The sequence below is a fragment of the Phodopus roborovskii genome, unplaced genomic scaffold (assembly GCF_943737965.1).
Source record: "Phodopus roborovskii unplaced genomic scaffold, PHOROB, whole genome shotgun sequence".
Classification (NCBI taxonomy): Eukaryota; Metazoa; Chordata; class Mammalia; order Rodentia; family Cricetidae; genus Phodopus; species Phodopus roborovskii.
The window spans coordinates 364,769-383,339 of record NW_026126627.1 but is presented as its reverse complement, the minus strand read 5'-3'; the positions used below and the strand labels follow the sequence as shown (position 1 = coordinate 383,339).

The 18,571-nt window shown below is 43.6% G+C and overlaps 1 protein-coding gene across 2 annotated transcripts in view; it reads left to right on the top strand.

Annotated features, from left to right (window-relative positions):
• Marf1 (meiosis regulator and mRNA stability factor 1) overlaps window positions 1–17,299 on the top strand; it is a 50,134-nt gene extending 32,835 nt beyond the window's left edge. For both annotated transcript variants that reach the window (XM_051206712.1, XM_051206711.1), the window contains exons 17-27: window positions 693–913; window positions 1,632–1,774; window positions 1,908–2,041; window positions 3,212–3,414; window positions 4,068–4,295; window positions 7,149–7,379; window positions 9,400–9,612; window positions 10,891–10,951; window positions 11,051–11,167; window positions 12,870–13,040; window positions 14,729–17,299. In XM_051206712.1, coding sequence (XP_051062669.1) covers window positions 693–913; window positions 1,632–1,774; window positions 1,908–2,041; window positions 3,212–3,414; window positions 4,068–4,295; window positions 7,149–7,379; window positions 9,400–9,612; window positions 10,891–10,951; window positions 11,051–11,167; window positions 12,870–13,040; window positions 14,729–14,976 — 1,970 coding nt within the window. In that variant the 3' untranslated portion in view covers window positions 14,977–17,299. The remainder of the gene's footprint in view (window positions 1–692; window positions 914–1,631; window positions 1,775–1,907; window positions 2,042–3,211; window positions 3,415–4,067; window positions 4,296–7,148; window positions 7,380–9,399; window positions 9,613–10,890; window positions 10,952–11,050; window positions 11,168–12,869; window positions 13,041–14,728) is intronic.
• The last annotated feature ends 1,272 nt before the right edge of the window (window positions 17,300–18,571 follow it).

Sequence of the window (18,571 nt, the reverse complement as noted above, 5' to 3'; positions counted from 1 at the left end):
CAACTTCGGTTGATTTTTTTTTTTGGGGGGGGGTTGTGGGGATGCATGTTTTTTGTTTAAAGCTTTTATGAGGTGTGAGCACTTGAGAGTGCAAAACTCTAATAGTGCAGACCTGTTTATTATTGCATTTAGGAGATGGGAGGCTTGCTTTGAGTTTGTTCTTCATTAGGTGGTCCAGTCCTGCTAGGGCTCCATAGTGAGACTCTCTCAGGAAGGAAGTAGGTAGATAGATATGGTTCTGAGTCTGTTTTCCATCCTGCTCCAATTATTGCCTCCCATAGCTTTCTGGGTAATAGTTCAGCTCCATTTATTGGTTAATTCCATTCTCATGGGTCACCTACCTGGGGCCCATCTATAATGTGTCTGTGGGGAAAAATACTACCTACACGGTCAAGTTACAAATGGATCTTTGAAATAATAGTCAGTGTAGTCTGGGAAATCCTTGTTCATCTTCATTTCTGCTATAACCCTAGCATGCTCCTTGCTTTCCTTTGACACCTTTTGAAGATTGTGGGGAATGGTTTGCCTGTCTATAGTAAGATGGCCTGGTTGTTTGGTTCTGTGGCACCTGTGTATAAGTTGAAACTTGAAACTGCAGCTTGCTGCACAGTGAACACACTATGTTCACTGTGTCAGTGAAATAATGCCTGGGGCCTTCCGTGTTTTTTTTTTTTTTTTTTTTTCTTCTTTAGACCCTTGGCTTCTACGTTCTAAAAGTCCTGTGGGTAATCCCCAGCTGATCCAGTTCAGCAGAGAAGTCATTGATTTACTGAAGAATCAGCCGTCTTGTATACTACCAATTAGCAATTTCATCCCTTCATACCATCACCATTTTGCAAAGCAGTGCCGGGTTTCAGATTATGGATATTCCAAGCTGATTGAGCTACTAGAAGCAGTGCCTCATGTGTTACAGGTAAAGGGTATGAGGGATTATTATTCAAAGAAAGGAGTGTTCTTGCATGACTTCAGCTGCCACAGCCACAGCTATTCTGAGATGAGCATCATATAAGAGCTTGCTTCAGTATATACTGCCCTCTCAAGTTTTGTGGAAACTACACATTTCCAACCTGAAAGAATTCCCTAGAGGCGTGTGGTATTTTCCTTCTAATGTCTGTGGGTTGGTAGGATTTCTAGGATGCTCATTGTTACAAGGGGCTGCTGTGAGCATCATTTGATTACATGTTGGTACCTACAAGTCGTCAAGGGGCTAGCTCTACCCTTCATAAGTTGGACTTAGTCGCTGCAGGATTCAGCATTAGATTCTATCTAGACTGCCAATAATTTCCCCTGAAGACAGTGTTTTCATAATTTCCCACTTGTTGAAAAAGGCCTGAAAATCTAGCTATCTTTTAGAGTTGAAATTAGTCATCCAGACAGAGCATGTGCTCTTCCTCTTTATGCTCACGATCATTTGAGACAGTAGCACTTTGAAAACTAATGGACCTGGCCTGGATAGTTGGAGCATTGTTCTTTTTAGCTGTACATGTTGAATTGTGTCCATTTCAAAATACAGACATTATGCAGTAGAGGGAAATAGTCTGAGAGTAACAAACAAGAAAGACAGACAAGGTTGACACAACCTATCTTTTGAGTTCGTCATAATATGAGTAATCAGAACATTTCATTTTCAGATTCTTGGAATGGGCTCCAAGCGTTTGCTGACCCTTACTCATAGGGCGCAGGTGAAGCGCTTTACTCAGGATTTACTAAAACTTCTCAAGTCCCAGGCCAGCAAGCAGGTCATTGTGAGAGAGTTCTCACAGGCATATCATTGGTGAGTTGATGGGAAGCTTAAGAAAACAAGACATTTTAAATGCCCTTTCTTCCCACAAGCTTCAAACTGTCCTTCCACATTTCCATTAAGCATTTTTACTCATTCTTTATACATTTCCCATGTTAAAACATAGGTGTTTCTCAAAGGACTGGGATGTCACAGAATATGGTGTTTGTGAGTTGACTGATATCATATCAGAGATCCCAGATACAACCATCTGCTTGTCCCAACAAGATGACGACATGGTCGTTTGTATCCGCAAAAGAGGTATGTGGAGGGATCTTGTCTATGTCAGTAGTGCCTGTGTTTTTATTGTACTTTGAGACCCAACTTCACTGTGCAGCTCAGGCTGGTTTGTACTTAAGATTACTACTCTGACCTCAGCCACCCCAGGGGTTGGGATTGTAGGCGTGATCCCAGTCATCAATTACTTTTAAGTGAAATAGGTTGTTTTCGTTTAGTTGATTTTTGGGGTGGGGTGGGGTGGGGTGGGGTGGAGGAGGGATGCCCTTTTCTCTCCTTGTCCATGGTTCTTGATGGTTCTCTGGGAAGTGCTGTTTGTAAACCTGCCTGTGTTCCTTGAAGGAATGGAAGCCATTTGCCCTGTAAGAAAGCACACTGGTTTTTAAGAATCTACTCACAGGGGAGAAGAGGCTGTAACCACCACTCTGTTGAATGCTTCCCAGCAGAGTGCAGCAGTTTCTAATACCCATGTTACCTGGTGCAGACTCTGTCTTAGCTCAGAGAACTGTTTCATCATACATACTTGGGAAGAAAACAAACTCATAGAAATGTGGCATTTGTCTTTCCATGTGTAGTAAGTAGTTCAGTACAGGCAAGTCTGGGAGACACATGTGAATTATTGTATTCCACCCGCTTACCCATGAAAGTGTCTGTGTTCCTGAGGTCACAGGCTTCCAGATTTTGCATTTGTAGTGTCTGTCCTTTCCCAATTCTCTTCCATCAATTTAAAATTAGTAGAAATGAAGATCAGTGTTTAAGTACTTTTTCTCTTTAATGTTGTTAAAATTTTGATGGCTGACAATCTCTTCTGCTGGCATCTTTGAACTGAAGATCAAATGAATAAATTAAAAAAAAATGTGTGAATGTTCAGAAGTGCTTGAAACATCCAGACCTCTGTCGTCTGTCTTGTTCACATAGGTGTAATGGACAGGATTTGTAGAAACTGTCCCTGTCTTTAGGTGATGACACATGTGTGTCTCACCTCCCACAGTAGCAGCCTCATTTCCCAGGATTGTGCCTTGCGCCTGTGTGAGAACCATTGGCAAAGAACCTACTACCAAGGGCCTGTATTTATTGTGGGCTGTGTGGCTGGGGAAGGCAAAGCTAACTTCTGTGACTCCAGAGTGCCCTGCAGGTCAGTACTAAACACAGTGGCTAGAAGCCTGATGTATAAGGAGCTTTGTTTTTTTAAAGAACGAACTCAGGATGAGATAGAAAGGACAAAGCAGTTCTCCAAGGATGTTGTGGACTTGCTGCGCCACCAGCCGCACTTCCGGATGCCATTTAACAAGTTCATTCCCTCTTACCATCACCACTTTGGCCGGCAGTGCAAACTTGCATACTATGGATTTACCAAGTTGCTTGAACTTTTGGAAGCCATACCTGAGATTTTACAAGTAAGTGAAGAGAGTTTTATTAAGTGTTTTTCTGAGCAATGTGTAGGGAGGCATTATGGTTTTTAGTTATGAGTCTAAAATATTCTCATCAGCAAAACTGTATTTTTGTTAGTAATTTTATGTAAATGGGTGATTTGTTCTTAATCCCAGAATTTATGAAGTGGAGGCTGGGGAACTCTGTCATTGAAGCCAGTTAAACAGTAAGACTCCAACTTGAAAATAATCCTCAACTCATCTTAGAGTGGTCACTGAAAATAGGATGAGATGGTTTAAATGTTAAACTGGGTATTTTATCAGCAGCACCATGCTTCCCAAATCTCCTTGGTTGGAGGTGGGGTGAAAATATTTGTGCCAGGCTCTTTCAAATGGGGATGGATTTCTGTTACTGATTTTTATTAATATAATCTTTGAATCTAAAAGTGTTGTTAAAACTTTTATTGTTATAAAATATACATAACAGAATGTACTGCCAGGAGAAGGAACATCTTATATGTGTGTTTGATTGCCTAGGGAAGAGCACTTTGATCTTGCAGAACTGCATCTCCATAACCACACTCTCATCTTAAATGACCATCGTGTAGGTTTCCATGCCATTTAACTCTACATACAATCATGTGTTCAAACTCCTTCTTCCTTCCTGTGTGTATTTTAAGGTGTTGGAATGTGGAGAAGAGAAAATCCTGACTTTGACCGAAGTGGAGCGATTCAAAGCTCTAGCTGCCCAGTTTGTTAAGCTTCTGCGGTCCCAAAAAGATAACTGTCTTATGATGACAGATTTGCTCACAGAATATGCTAAAACTTTTGGTTATACATTTCGCCTCCAAGACTACGATGTCACCTCAGTCTCTGCTTTGACACAAAAGCTCTGTCATGTTGTAAAGGTAAGCCAGTGTCCTTCTACTGAGTAGGCTGTGGCATGATTCATGTAGGGTGTTGTGTACTGAAGCATTTCTGTACCCTGTGTGTGTCTTGCTGTTGCTTCACAGCTGTGTGTCGTTGAAACCTTACTAGGTGATAGGAAGTGGCTTGATTTGATATTTTAGGCTGATGGTCTTCCTTTTATATCTTTATTTATGACCTTTCTGGACTAATCACTTTTTACCCTAGGGTGTGTGTGCTCAGATAAAGTTGAATCCTTACAGAGAGTTCTTTGTTTCCAGGGTTTCTGGGAGACTATATCAGGTATCTTCCAAGGATCCTGACTCATTTAGGAGTCATCTTAAGAATAAACACAAGCTTAAAATTGCCCTTGAGCCTGCAAAACCCTTTTAGAGGGCACCTTTCTCCTCTTCCCTGCATCCTATGCTGAGCTGACCCTCCCACTTATAGGTAGCGCAGCTGGACAGTTTCCAGAACATCTATAGCACAGGACAGGGAACGATTGCCAGGAGGAAGAAATGGAAAGGGAAGCAAGGGAGTTGGTGGCACCATCAATCAGTGCCACAGAGAGAATCTGGGTATGTTCTGATTACTGATAGGTTAGAGGAAACAGGAAGAGAGTGGCCAGTTTCATTCTATAAGACTTAGGTGGGTGGAGGTAACTGACTTATTGCTAAGAATAGCACTTAGAGTAGGCTCAGCAATGAGATGCCAAAGGAAAGTGGAGAACAGGATTTGCCACAGCTTTTGACTAGCTTGCTTGTGAGAGGAAAAATGTAAGGCCCACAGCTAGACATGGGCTGAGTGAAACTCATGAGCTCCTGGCATGATGTATAGGTGATGCGAGTGTGTTTGGGAGTGCCAAAAAAGGGTGGATGACTTAGAAATGAGCAGACTGAGACCAGAAGGGCCTCTGGGGCAGTGTGATGTGGGATGTGGACCAGAAGAAAGGACTGTCTTAATCTTTTACAAGACAGGGGGCTATTGGGTTGACCCTAGTAAAACTCATTCTGGCATTTTTGTCACCAGTAAAAGAATGGTGTGTTATCATTAAATGGAAGGTTATCTAGAAGCTGTTTAAAGAGAAGAGGGGACGAGGCTTAAGGTAGAAGAGCTCAGAGAAGGTCTGATACGTGGCATCAAGGGTGAGGAGGCGCATTGTATATGCAGTGCCCATGGAGGCCAGAAGAGGGATTGGATCCTCTGGGTCTGGAGTTACAAACAATTGTGATCTTCTCATGTTGGGAATTGATTCCTGGTTGTCTGGAAAAGTAGCCAGTGCTCTTAACCAATGAGTCTTCTTCCCGCCCTTTTCTTAACTCATAAGGAGTTTTAAGAGCATGTCTCCACCTAGAGGTAAATTCCATTCCTTAACAAAGTGAGAAGGGTTGAGCAGTGGAATTGCTTCTGTCTTCCATTCCATATAGAAGGAAGGAGGAACCTGAGTTCACGGTTGTTCTTGACTACCTGCAGAGGCCAGTCTGGGTTACATTAGACCCTGTCTCAAAACACCTAATACCTAGCGAAGACTCTGAGCCAGAGCCAAAGATTAATCAGTGGGAGGTTTGGTTCAAGTAGCAAAGGCAGGGAAAGGTGAGACTCCTGGCTGCCTCCTGGAGCCTCATGGGAAGCTTGAAGGAGATACTGGGCATGGTTTCCCAAGCTGTCTGCAAGATCCTGAACCATGTCCTAGATGACTGAGAGCAAGACATGGGTTTCAGGGGCAGCAAAGAAACAGTTTTGTTTAGTTCTCTTAAACAGCGGTATTAGTAATGGTCTGGGATTCTAAGACAGTGACTCAAACCCTCTAGACTTGTGTCTGCTGACTAATTGAGTGATTGCTTTTATTTCTGTTTTAAAGATTTATGTTTATGTGTATGTGTGCTTGCCTGCTTGTCTTGTGTGTACATAACATTAATGTCAGAGCAGTACCTGTAGAGGCCAAAAGAGGGAATTGGATCACCTGGAACTGGAATTAAAGATGATTGTACCTCCCTATATGGGTTCTGGGAACTGAACCCTGGGCCTCTGCAAGAGGACCAAGTGCTCTTAACTGCTGAGCCTGCTCTCCAGCCCCCCCTGAGACCCTGCTTTCTAAGCACGAAATGTGTACAGCTCTGCAACCACAATGAAAGTGGGAGTCTGCCACCATGTTCCTATCTCAGTCCAGAGTGCACTGGGAAAATAGATGTGCTAATGCTAGGCTGAGTCCAGGGTCCTAAAGAGGACAAGTATGTGATCCCTCAGGTCCAACTATAGGCAATGAGCCCTCTGGTCCTTGCAGAGAAAGTAAAGTCTTCGGAGAAGTCTAAGAGAGAAGCCTGGGTCCACTGGCCAATGGTGTGAGTGCACAGAGCTCTGTCACCTGCAGTTAAGGTTATGGCAGGTCCTTGTACCCGAAGAAGGCGAATGATCTCAGTCACCCAAGTATTTGTCTCTGCCTTGGTATTTGGTGCCTTAAGTCCTTGTCTCCTTGAGAATCTGCAATGATCAATTAAATGCATAACAGATGAAAATGCCAGCTTTAAAATTAGTTGTAGGGCCTTCCGTTGGTCAGCAACCTAGTCAGTGGCTTGGCTGAGGCATGTCAGTTCACCTGCTGTCTGTCTGTCTTTGGGGAAAACAAGTATGAAAGGACACATAAGTAGAGAGAACCACAACAGTGTCTTCCAAATCACAACATGAAAAATGAGTGGGTGGAGCCTGTAGGTGAAAACAGTTTCTGTTCCAGTCTCACTCCAAGGGTTGGTGTGCTGTCACAGAGAAACACACTCTGTCTGTGAGTACGTGCCTCTGTTGGTCTTGTTAACCAGAAAAAGATGATCTGAAGTGGGTTTGCCTTCTCCTTTTCCTAGGTTGCTGACCTGGAGTCTGGCAAACAGATCCAGCTGATCAACAGGAAGTCTCTGCGGTCTCTCACTGCCCAGTTGCTGGTGTTATTGATGTCTTGGGAAGGAGATGCCTATCTTTCTGTTGATGAGCTCAGGAGACATTACGAAACCACCCACAGTACTCCTCTCAACCCCTGTGAATATGGGTTCATGACCTTGACTGAGCTACTGAAGAGTCTGCCTTACTTAGTGGAGGTACATGTTGGGCAGGTCTTCAGACCCATTATATCAGAAGCTTCTCCACACAGCACTTCTGGAGTCCTGTTAGGTCTGCATTAGTGTGTGTAGACCTGGAGGAGCACTGGAGGTCCTGAAATTGGCTAGCCATTTTTCTTTCTTTTAGTAATTTTTTTATCTTTTGAAATTAAAATACAATCCCATTATTTTCCCTTTCCATTTCCTCTGCCTTCTCTCATCTACCCCTTCTTGCTCTCTGTGAAACTCATGACCTCTTTTCTCTTTAAAAACATTTGTATTTATTTACTGGTAGATTTATTTATTTTATTTCATGCGTATGAATGTTTTGCTTGTGTTTATGTATTACATCAAATGCATGCCTGGTACCCACAGAAGTCAGAAAAGGCTTTGGAGCTCATGGAACTGAAGTTACAGATGGTAGCGAACCAACATTTGGGTGCTAGGAATTGAACCCAGGTCTTCTGCTAGAGCTGAGCTATCTGTCTCCATGACACTTTTTTCTTTGTGTGTGTGTGTGTGTGTGTGTGTGTGTGTGTGTGTGTGTACTTAAAACTATAAATACAGCCTACTCAGTCTGTGTTACATGTGTTAACCACTTGGAATTAGATAATCATTAGGGGGCTTTTTCCTGGGAAAGCCTATATCTCCCACTCTTTCTTAGTTGCCTAGGAAAGTCAGGAAGAGAGACTAATGCTGATGCCTCCTTCCACTGGCCTATGTGGCAGTTTCGGGTAACTTAGCAGTGGAAGTTAAAAAGGAAGGTTAGCTCTAGACTCACTTCCAGGAATTGCTCTTGTTGCTGGAAAAGAGCAAAAGAGAAGACTCTGTCACTTGGCAGCACGTAGACCATCCCAGGGCTGGTGGATGGAGCTCCTAGAAAAAGTCAGTTAAAGGAACTGTGCATGGAGGTCATGTCTTTAGTTCCAGGACTGGGAATCACAGGCAATATCTGCAGCCAAGACCGTGTAGAAAGATTCTCTCTCTAAAAACAAAAACAAAACAACAAAAAAGCCAGGTGGTGCGGGGTCAGCACATGCATTTAATCCCAGCACTTGGGAGGCAGAGGCAGGAGGATCTCTGTGTGTGAGTTCAAAGCCAGCCTGGTCTACAGAGCTAGTTCCAGGACAGGCTCCAAAGCCACACAGAGAAACCCTGTCTTGAAAAACCAAGAAAACAGAAAAGAAAAGGATGGGCCAATGGTGGTGCACACCTTTAATCCTAGCACTCAGGAGGCAGAGGCAGGTAGCTCTCTATACATTTTAGGTCAGCCTGTATAGATAGGCTATACAGGGAAACCCTGTCTTCAAGGGGCTGGGTTTCTTTATGTTGTAGCTCTGGCCGTCTTGGAACTCACTGTGTAGATCAGACTGGCCTCAAACTCACAGAGATCTGCCTGCCTCTGCCTCCTGAGTGCTGGGGTTAAAAGTGTGTGCAAACATACCTGTCTTAATATAGTCTCTTAAAAGAAAATCATACTATAGGAGATGTCAATGCATAATAAAATGCAGCCATGTAGGGAATGAAGGATAAACGATTTCCCTGTGACCATGTGCTGGATCAATAATGAAAAGTTCTTGGTTCTGTAGTGCTAGGAACTGAACCCAGGACCTCACTTGTACTAAGTAGGTGTTCTGCTGAGCTACACCTCAATCCCAAATCTGGCAGTTTGTGTGTGTTTGCAAGGATAGCCACTGTTCCGCCTCACATTATTGTGTGTGTGTGTGTGTGTGTGTGTATTGGGTTTGCCTTGCCTTTCCTGTCTGCTTGCTTTGAGACCACAGTCTCTCCAAACTTGACAGGATTATACTGCAGAGAAATCAAAGTTTCCCTGGGTTGTTTTAGCCTTTCTGGAAGTCCTTGCCATGAACCCCTCCTAGGGCTCTGGGAGACCCTTCTGTGAATCCCTCCTAGAAGTTGATTTGGGGCCTTCAGAGTGTTGTGGCAGGACGACTTCAGCCAGAGGGGACGGGGTCTGTCACTCAGGAAGTTTCTAACCCTTCTCTTTCTTCTGGCCCAGATATTTACAAACGATAAGGCAGAAGACTGTGTGAAGCTCACAAGCCTATACTTGTTTGCAAAGAATGTGCGGTCTTTGCTTCACACCTATCACTACCAGCAGATTTTCCTTCATGAATTTTCCATGGCCTATACCAAATATGTTGGAGAAACACTGCAGCCCAAAACATATGGCTACAGTAGTGTGGAGGAGCTATTGGGAGCCATCCCACAGGTAGGGGTTTTCCTCAGCTTCTGGGAAAGTGTCTTCCTAAAGAGCCATCCCTGACACCTGATCAGAGACGTAAGGTGCCACCAGAATACTGCCAGATAAGATGAATGATTTTAGTGTTTCTCGGTGATTTTCTAAACCTTTATTCCTGTGCATGTCTTCCCTCTAGAAATGTACTCAGTGGTCACCTAACCAGATAGGATATTTAAGCAGATATCCTAAGTAGAGTATGGCTAGAGCAGCATGCTATGCCCTCTCTCTGCTTGGTGAGTATGAACAATGGCACAGGCAGGGCCCACTTTTGAGCATGTCTGTGAGTTACCATGTGGCAAGGAGGCATGGGCTGTCCTGGTAGGTAAGGTGGCATGCACAGATGAAGAATAGCCAGCAGCTGTGAGAGGAAGTGAAACTGACTGCTGCCCCGGCCACAGAAGGTGTCAGTGAAAGACTTGAGCAGGGTTAAAACACAGGTGAGCACTTGTAGTCAAATTCTAAAGCCCGGAATATTCCAAAACTTCTGGAAGCAACATGACACCACAGTGGACAGTACACCCTGACCACCTGTGACAAATTGCAGTCAAAAACACTTTTTACTATAAAACAAGGGAAAACACACCTCAAGTCCCTTCAGGCTGTGTGTATGCAATGATTATGAGATACAGGTGAATTTCTAGTGTAAATCACCCAGACCCCACATTACCTCATTAGGTATATACAAACACTCCCAAATCCAAAACCCTTGTGATTCCAAGCAGTTGACACAGAGGATGCTCAGCCTCTGATGAAAAATTGTAGAAGAATGCCTGCAAGCTGAGGGCAGGGATTTGCAGAACTCTCAGTTGGAGACGCCTGAGAACCAAAGCCTACTTCCATTCCACTCTGACCTGACTGAATGTGGAGAGCAGTACCACCAGGTCAGGGCAGCTGCTTTACCATCAGCATCAACAGTTAGTTGAAGTCTGGGAGATGCTGTCCTTTGAGATTGAGTTCAGTTTCTATTAGAAATGGTGAGTACTCCAATGTAGGAAGTTTCTGGATTTAAGTCCCAAAGTCATGGTGGACATTACAGAAGAATCATAAGGACTTTCTTTTTCTGGGATGGAGGTGTGTTTCTATCCTTTGCTATCTGTGAAGCTAAAGAAAGCATGTAGAAGAGCTGTTGGCATTTACTGAGTTCTGATTCTGGTATGTGAGAAGCAGACACAGAAGCCCCACTCTCCTGAATGTTAGGTATTTTCCCTTCCTTTTCCATTGCTTAACCAGGTGTATGTCTTTGCACAGGTGGTCTGGATAAAAGGACATGGTCATAAGAGAATTGTAGTGTTAAAAAATGACATGAAAAGTAAGTAACCCTCCATTCATTCTAGTCCCCCAACTCCATTGTGATTGTCTCACTAACCTCTCTCTCTCTCTCTCTCTGATGGATGCTCTTTTCTTCTAGACCGGCTAAGCTCCCTTGATATTTTCCCTGTCAATCATGAAGAGCAACCTGCAGTCAGCAGACAGATCCTGGAGGTGCCGGAATCCCCTATAGCATCAGAACTCCAGCTCAGAACAGGTACTTGGTACTAGAGGAAAAGCAACAAAGTATGCAGAGCTTTAAAGTTGCAGAAGGAGGCTTGGGGTGAGGCACTTGGAAGGAAGAGGACAGAGGGCAGTGTCATTAAAGTTAAATAGTCATTAAATAATTAGGTGTATTTCATTTTTATGTGTATGAGTATTTTGCCTTCATGTATTTGTGCACTGTGTATGTGCCTGCTTGGTGGCTGAGGAGGTCAGAAGAGGGCATTGGATGTTCTAGAACAGGAATTATGGATGGTTGTGAGCCACTGTGTACCTACTGAGAACCAAATCCAGATTCTTAGCAAGAGCAACAAGTGCTCTTAACTGATGAGCCATCTCTCCAGACCTAAACATTCATTTTTTTTTTTTTTTTTTTTTTTTTTTTTTTATCCCCCGGTGCAGTTTGGTATGTAGTTAACAACAGATGTACATGTGGTAATATTGAATGATTGGCTAAATAAGATTCTTACAGAATAGGTTCATGTGTGTGAAGCATACTAAAATGACTGTTTAAAACTGTGGTGCTAGAAGGAAAGAAAGCCCAGTTCCAAAAAAAGACCTAGGACAGAGTGCCAGGAAGTATAAACAGAGGTGGATGGAAGGGTAGGTGAATCTGTGCTGATACTCTAATAGAATTCTGCTAAAGTCTGGTCAGGATGAGTAGGTGCCAAGGTTGGTGGGCTATGCTGAGCTGGGTCATCAGGGTTCTTGCTGGACTAGATTTGGAAAGGACACAGCACACATGCCTCATGAGGAAAAGGGCTCAGAGACCTGAGCATGAGTGTGACATATGGTGGTACAAAAGTGCTCTCTAGGTAACTGAAGGACAGGCTTTATGTAGAGCCAGCTCTGTATTGGCAGAAGCCACTCCAGAACCCTGTAGACTTGAATTCCAGTGTAGAATGTAAGAGGGATCCTCACACAACATCATGAGTAGATGGGAGGATAACTGTGCCTTATGCTTAGAGAAAAGCTATTTCCAGCATCTGACATTGCCGAAGCTTCTTGCCCTGGCTCCTCCCACTGCCCCAGCCCTCAGCAGTTTTGTTTCTCCTCCAAAGGCACTTCTCTTTTTGGGCCTCTTCAGAGATCAATGGTTTTTATTGTGTTTTTTTTTTTTTTTTTTTTTTTTTTTTTTTTTTAAACTTATGTACCAATCCCAGTTTCGTTCCCCTTGAGTCCTCCTACTTCCCTGAGACCAGTGGTTTTTTTTGTTTTGTTTTTTCGAGACAGGGATTCTTTGTGTAGCTTTGTAGACCAGGCTGGCCTTGAACTCAGAGATCCACCTGCTTCTGCCTCCTGAGTGCTGGGATTAAGGGATCGTGCCACCCCCCCCCACCCCCCGCCCCGAGACCAGTGTTCTTAAGAACACAAGTCTTCAGCAAACTGTTGTCTTTGGTATATTTTTTTCAGTGGTCTTCTGATAATGGCTTTGTTGTTGTTTATTTCATATGTACACACACACACACACACACACACACACACACACACACACACACACACACCTACCTACCTACCTAACCAGTGCTTGAGTCCTTCGTGCTGACTTAAATAGACACATATATAAAATATATACACTATATGTACACACACATAATGAGTGCCAGAGTCCTCCATGCTGACTTGTGGGGCTGAGGAAAGCCTCAGGAGCAGACTTGTGTGCCTATGCTGACTGCAGATGCCTGCCTTCTCTGCAGAGCCCAGCCAAATGGAGCAGGAGCTCCTGCACTTGGCCAACAGCTCCCCTGTGGACCTCCTCTGTGCTCCTGTCCCTTCATGCCTGCCATCCCCTCAGCTAAGACCAGATCCTGTCATCCTGCAGCCCACTGATCTCATTCAGTTTGAGGAACGCCCTCAAGAGCCTCTGGGTAAGTAACCCTGTGTATGCTGGGCACCTGTCTGTGAGTTTAGTAAATGACCCATGATGCCAGTGTAGAAGGTGTCTGATGGACAAAGGGGAAACGACACTGTGTCAGGTGTACAAGTACTTGTGCTGATTATTCAGGCCCTTCCTTTCCTCGTTGGGTTTTGACTAATAGGGTGAGTAAATCAGGATGTATATATAAATAGTCTAAAGTGAGGGCCAATGTCACTGGGCTGTGGAAGAGCCTTAGAATAACGAGTCCTGGCTCATGTCCTCTGGTACTTCTGGCTTTCCATCATGTCTGAGGTTCAGCTGCTCCATAGGCAACCCCTGTCACCTGCTACACAACCCAGGGCTTTAGAAAGTTGGTCTGAGAAAGGCACCTATGATTTGAGGCCCTGTGTCCTGAAAGACAAGAAAGCTGACTGAGGTTGTAGTTGTTTTGTTTTGTTTTGTTTTCTCAAACCAGGGTCTCACTGGAACTTGTTTTGTAGATCAGGCTAGCTTTGAACTCATAGAGATCTGCCTTTCTCTGCTTCCTGACTACTGGGACTGGCCTAAAGGCATGAAGCTACCATGCCTGGCTGAAAGCTGACCTCTTACCATCCTAACTTTGTGCCAGCCTGATGTGAGGTCCATTCAGTTTTCTTACCTCATTTAGGATGTTTTTTTTCTGGTTCTGTTTGCCCGGGAATTTTAGGATGCCATTGTTTCTTACCGATGAGTAGTATTCGTAAATGGAGTTTTTAATTGGTCTAGATAATAAAAAGCCAGAGTCAGATATACTGGGAAATGCTGAGAGATCAGAGAGAAGGAGCAAGCCACAGCACACCTTACCTCCTTCGCATTTCAGCTGACAAGAGATTGATTTCCTGTTTCTTCCTGTTTGTGTCCTGTTTCTGCCCAGCTAACTCACTTCCTGTCTGTACAGACCTCCAGGCCTCTATGGTTAGCTAGTGGCAAACTCCATTCTCTGACTCCCCAGACAGGCTTTATTTGTACAAGCAAGATCTCACCATAAGAATGGGTAGGTGCTCACTCACTAAGGTCCCTGCTGCTCCAAAAGTACACATAAGGCCTATGAGTCTTTGGTCTTCAAACAGAGGAATGAAGGAGCAAAGAGTCTAAGGAATAAAAACCAGCCTCTGATAAGTAGCCAAACATGGCCTGTCTAAAATTCGCAATCCAAAGAGAAGTGATCTGCCATTTATAAATATTTGACTTTTGTGACATATTATTGACCACTAGCTACTATCTAAAATGTGACATATGTGTGACATTTTGGTGGTTGGTTGGTTTGTTTTGGTTTTTTTGAGACAGGGCTTCTCTGTGTAGCCTTAGCTGTCCTGGAAATTGCTTTGTAGACCAGGTGGTCTCAAACTCAGATCTGCCTGCCTCTGCCTCCTTAGTGCTGAGATAAAAGGCATGCATCTCTACTGTTAGCTTGTTTTGTTGTTTTTTTTTTTGTTTGTTTGTTTGTTTTTTGAGACAGTGTCATGGCATGTAGCCAAGGCTGGACTAGCACTGTGGTAATCCTGTCTCAGCTTCCTGAGGGCTGGAATAACAAGCCACCTACCACACCTGGCTCCGGCAGGGTTTTATAAGCTTGTTTTTGTTTTTAAATACAGATGAACTGAAAACCACTACTTATGAACCCTAAAACTAAATCTATTTACTTTTCTGTCTTTCTAGGAAATGTGTTTTTAAACCAAGAAGAAAAAACTGAAGTTCCAGTACCAGTGAAGAAGGGAGAGATAATGCCCTGTAACTCCTGCTCACCTTGCAGCCTAGCATCTGCCCCTGCTCTTCCCAGCCCCTCCTTGGAAGCCCCCGAGCCACTGTTCAGCAAGGACACAGTGGAAAGCCCAGCCAAAAAGCAGCCCAAAAATAGAGTCAAATTGGCAGCCAACTTTTCTTTCGCACCTATAACCAAGCTTTAACTCCCATTTGAACACAGAATTAAGTTAGGATCAAGGGGGGGAAAACTGTCTGATTCTACACACACAACTGGGCTTAAAAGCCTCATTTTCTGTCTTGACCCCAGAAGCCACTTTTATAGATGGTCCACTGGGCAGTGTTCCTTTTGAACTTTCAGATGAAATTTTTCTTCCTTTATTCTCCCCCCACCCCTGTTATTGAAAGGCCTTTGTTAAGGAATCCATAATATATTTACCAAATGTTTCTAAATTATTATGAAATGCGGTTGGTGGGAGGGAGTAAGCAGTGATTATCACTCGGCAGGAAGTGGCTTACCTCCCATTGAGCAACCTCTGTCTTTAAGCAAATAGTGTTGTGGTTGTTGGAGAAGCCAAGCATGTCCATGAGCCTATGGGTCACACACTGGGGGACGAGTTAGCAGCAGGAGAGCCATTTTCAGGCTGATACAGGATGGTTCCTGGTTTCCAGGTGACTTATTGGTGTGCCTTGTTTTTTTATTTAACTGTGTCTGTGGTTGACCAATGTGGCTTCATCCCAATTTTTTAAATGTGTCCATTTGGAGATTCCATTTAGAAGCTTTCTAGAAAGTTGTTTCATGCTTCCCTTCTCCATCCATCCAAGTTTGCTAAGGATCAGGTTAAGGAAAGGAGATGGTCTCAGTGTCATGCATTTTAAGTCAGCATTTGAATGACGGCACACATTGCTATGTGTTGAGAGGTGGTGTTGGAAAGAGTCTGATTTTTTTAAACTATGCATCAAATGCATAAATTGTAAATCAGCTGAGTGTCGAGGTGCTTCAAAAGGAGTGGGTTTGATACTATCTCCACTAGGAAGAGACTGGAGTTCTATCTATAATGTGAAGGCCAAGGTTGATCAGCTTAACCTTGTTGTTGTGATTTTAAAGTTGCCTGTAAAGCTGGGAAGCTCTCCATGTGAAGATAGGTGTCCATGTTAGTTCTTGTCGTCTTTTAATAGCGTCTGGTTTTACTGTTACTTCTCGCTATTGGAAGCACATTTGGGTTTTTGTGTTTGTGTTTTGTTGTTGTTGTTGTTTTGTTTTGTTTTGTTTTGTTTTTTTGGTCATTTTGTTTTGTTTTTTGTGGTGTCTGATGTTGGCTGTTGGCATTTGGGAAAAGCCAGCCTTTGTGGACACCGCCCTGTGGAATGACCTTCTCTCTGGGTGCCTGAGGTGTCTGCTTATGAGTGGCCTCTCACCCCTGCTAGAGAGACCTGACATTTACAATGGATTGTATTTGTTGGGCAAAAAAGGCAGATCCATTCATAGAGCAGAAAGAACCTATGGGCACACTGTCTTCCACTAGTTAGATGGTTTCTTTGATGGGAAATGTTTATATTTTGTTTTTTTTCTAGAAAGCCAGAAAATGGATTCTGATTTCATAGCCAGCATTTTGATAAAATGTCACAAAATTAAAGGCTCTAGAGAGATTTTTCTTACCAATTGGGTTTTTATTGTCAAAATGAAGCCAGTGATTCCTAGTTCTCAGCACATGACATGCCCGAGAAGGAATTGCACTGGAAATGCTCTGCAGGCTTACCACACTGCAAAGCTTGAAGGTACTTCCTGTGTAGGCCTGGCAGCACTTCCTCAAGACCTCATGGCACTTCCTCTGCAGATTTAGTACATAGGAAGTGAAATGGCCCATGTGCAATTTCTTTCAGACTTTTAAGCAACATAATAAAATTAGTGTTGAGAATGTGAGTTGCCTTTATTCACAGACATCCTAAGGATAAGCTTGTCTGCTCAGACTTCAGGTTTGCAAAGGTAGAAGGGATTATGAAGTTTGAAAACACTGTGTGTCACTAAAGTCACTGGAACCATCTCAAAGGTCAGTTTGTTCTGTGGGCAACAAAGAATAGTTGTGTACAGTGAATGGATATATCTTTGCCATTTGCTGGAGTTGCCCATGTGTCTGGGATGAGTGTAACTAACCATTGCTGTTTAAAAATGCAAAAACTCAATGGAAACACATTGAGTCTGTGATGTGCCCACAGTGGCCAGTCTAGTCACTATTTCTTTATCCAGAGGTTTAGGTGATGATACTATGATGTATGCACATGGAGATGATGAGACACTCTTTCTGGGTGGGTGGAAAGATGAACCAGATTCGATTTGTCTGTTAAAAAGAAAGAAGTTATCACCAAAACCCCTTTCCCATCCTTGCACTTTTTGCTTTTGATCAGGCTTGGGGGACAAGATGTTTTTCTTAACTGTCTACTTTGTTTGAATGCCCGCTCCCCCTTGTGGTTCAAGTGCTGTTTGTGTGTTGGGACCAAACAGTTGTCAATAAACTTTATGAGCAAGCATCTGTAATGAGTGCTTTTGTTTGTGGGACCAGATAAAAACCGTCTAGTTGTAAGCATTACAGCTCAGATGGAAAGGCATCCTGGCATCAAGGAATACCACAAAGTCACATCACACAACAAATCTCACAAAAGAGATTTATTGGGAGGGAGAAAACCAGGAGGGTGCTGCCTCTGTTCAGGTGAGAAACAGCAGTAAACTGAACAGGATACAGGGCTTATATAGAGTTTCTTGGGGAGGGGGTAGAGCTTTCTGGGGTGGGGCTTGGTGGAATTTTATGTCCAAAGATTGGGCTTTTTACTGGTCCAGCAGTTAAGAGTGTCCTGTGGGTAGAACCTGGCAGATGGAGGTCCTCAGGGGAAGGGCCTAGTCACTCTTGTGTGGCTTGAGGGTCTTACATTCCCCCATTTCTTGTGTATTATGATAAAGAACCAGGTCATGGGAAAGAGGGGTGATTTTACATTATACTACTTCCTGTTGAGTAGGGGCATCAAAATCCTTTGGCTCTGTAGCTAGGGGCTGCTAATCCTGTAATAGCAACTGATTAAAAATCTGGTTAGAAATCTTTAAAATCTGTTGTTGAAGGAATCTAGACAAGAAATTTATAAAGCAGGGTTCGACTTGTAGGATTAAGAAAAGGAGATGGGGGGTTAAGAAGGGTAGTATCCAATTCCATACTGCACTGTCAGTGAGCCACTGGCCTCAAGATGTTTCGTACATTTTTGGAGATCCATCTAGAGTTGTCAGAGCTTGTCTTTTACTATACCTGACTGGTTGACATAAAAGCAACATTCCTCCCTGAGGAAGAGACAAAGGCCACCTCTTTTCTGCTTGTAGTAACAGAGTGAGGTTTTAATCTGAGTCAGTGGCAAAATGAAGTCCACTGAAAACAAACTCCACCGGAGGGAGTTCCTGTAAGCTTTAACTAGGAGTTTTCGGCACAAGAGAAGCCCAGGAGTGCAGAGAGAAGCTGTAAGACTTCCAGCATAGGATTTAAGGAAGCTGTGAAATTTAGCAGTAAGCTCCTTTTGGGAGGCAAGGAAAATTGAAACATAAGTCTAGGAGGGTACTGGGAGAGAGAGGGAAAGGGGGCAAGGAAAGGTCAAAGAACCACCTTCTTAAGAGGCCAGAGATAAGAGGCTTAAAGTCCCCTGATGATATATAGAGAGAGAATGTGGTGGTACTGAGCCTCTGTATGATATATTCAGTGGGGTTTGGTGAAGCTGGTAAAGCCTTCACCTTACCCTGACAATAGGAGAACAAGAAGATGCGAG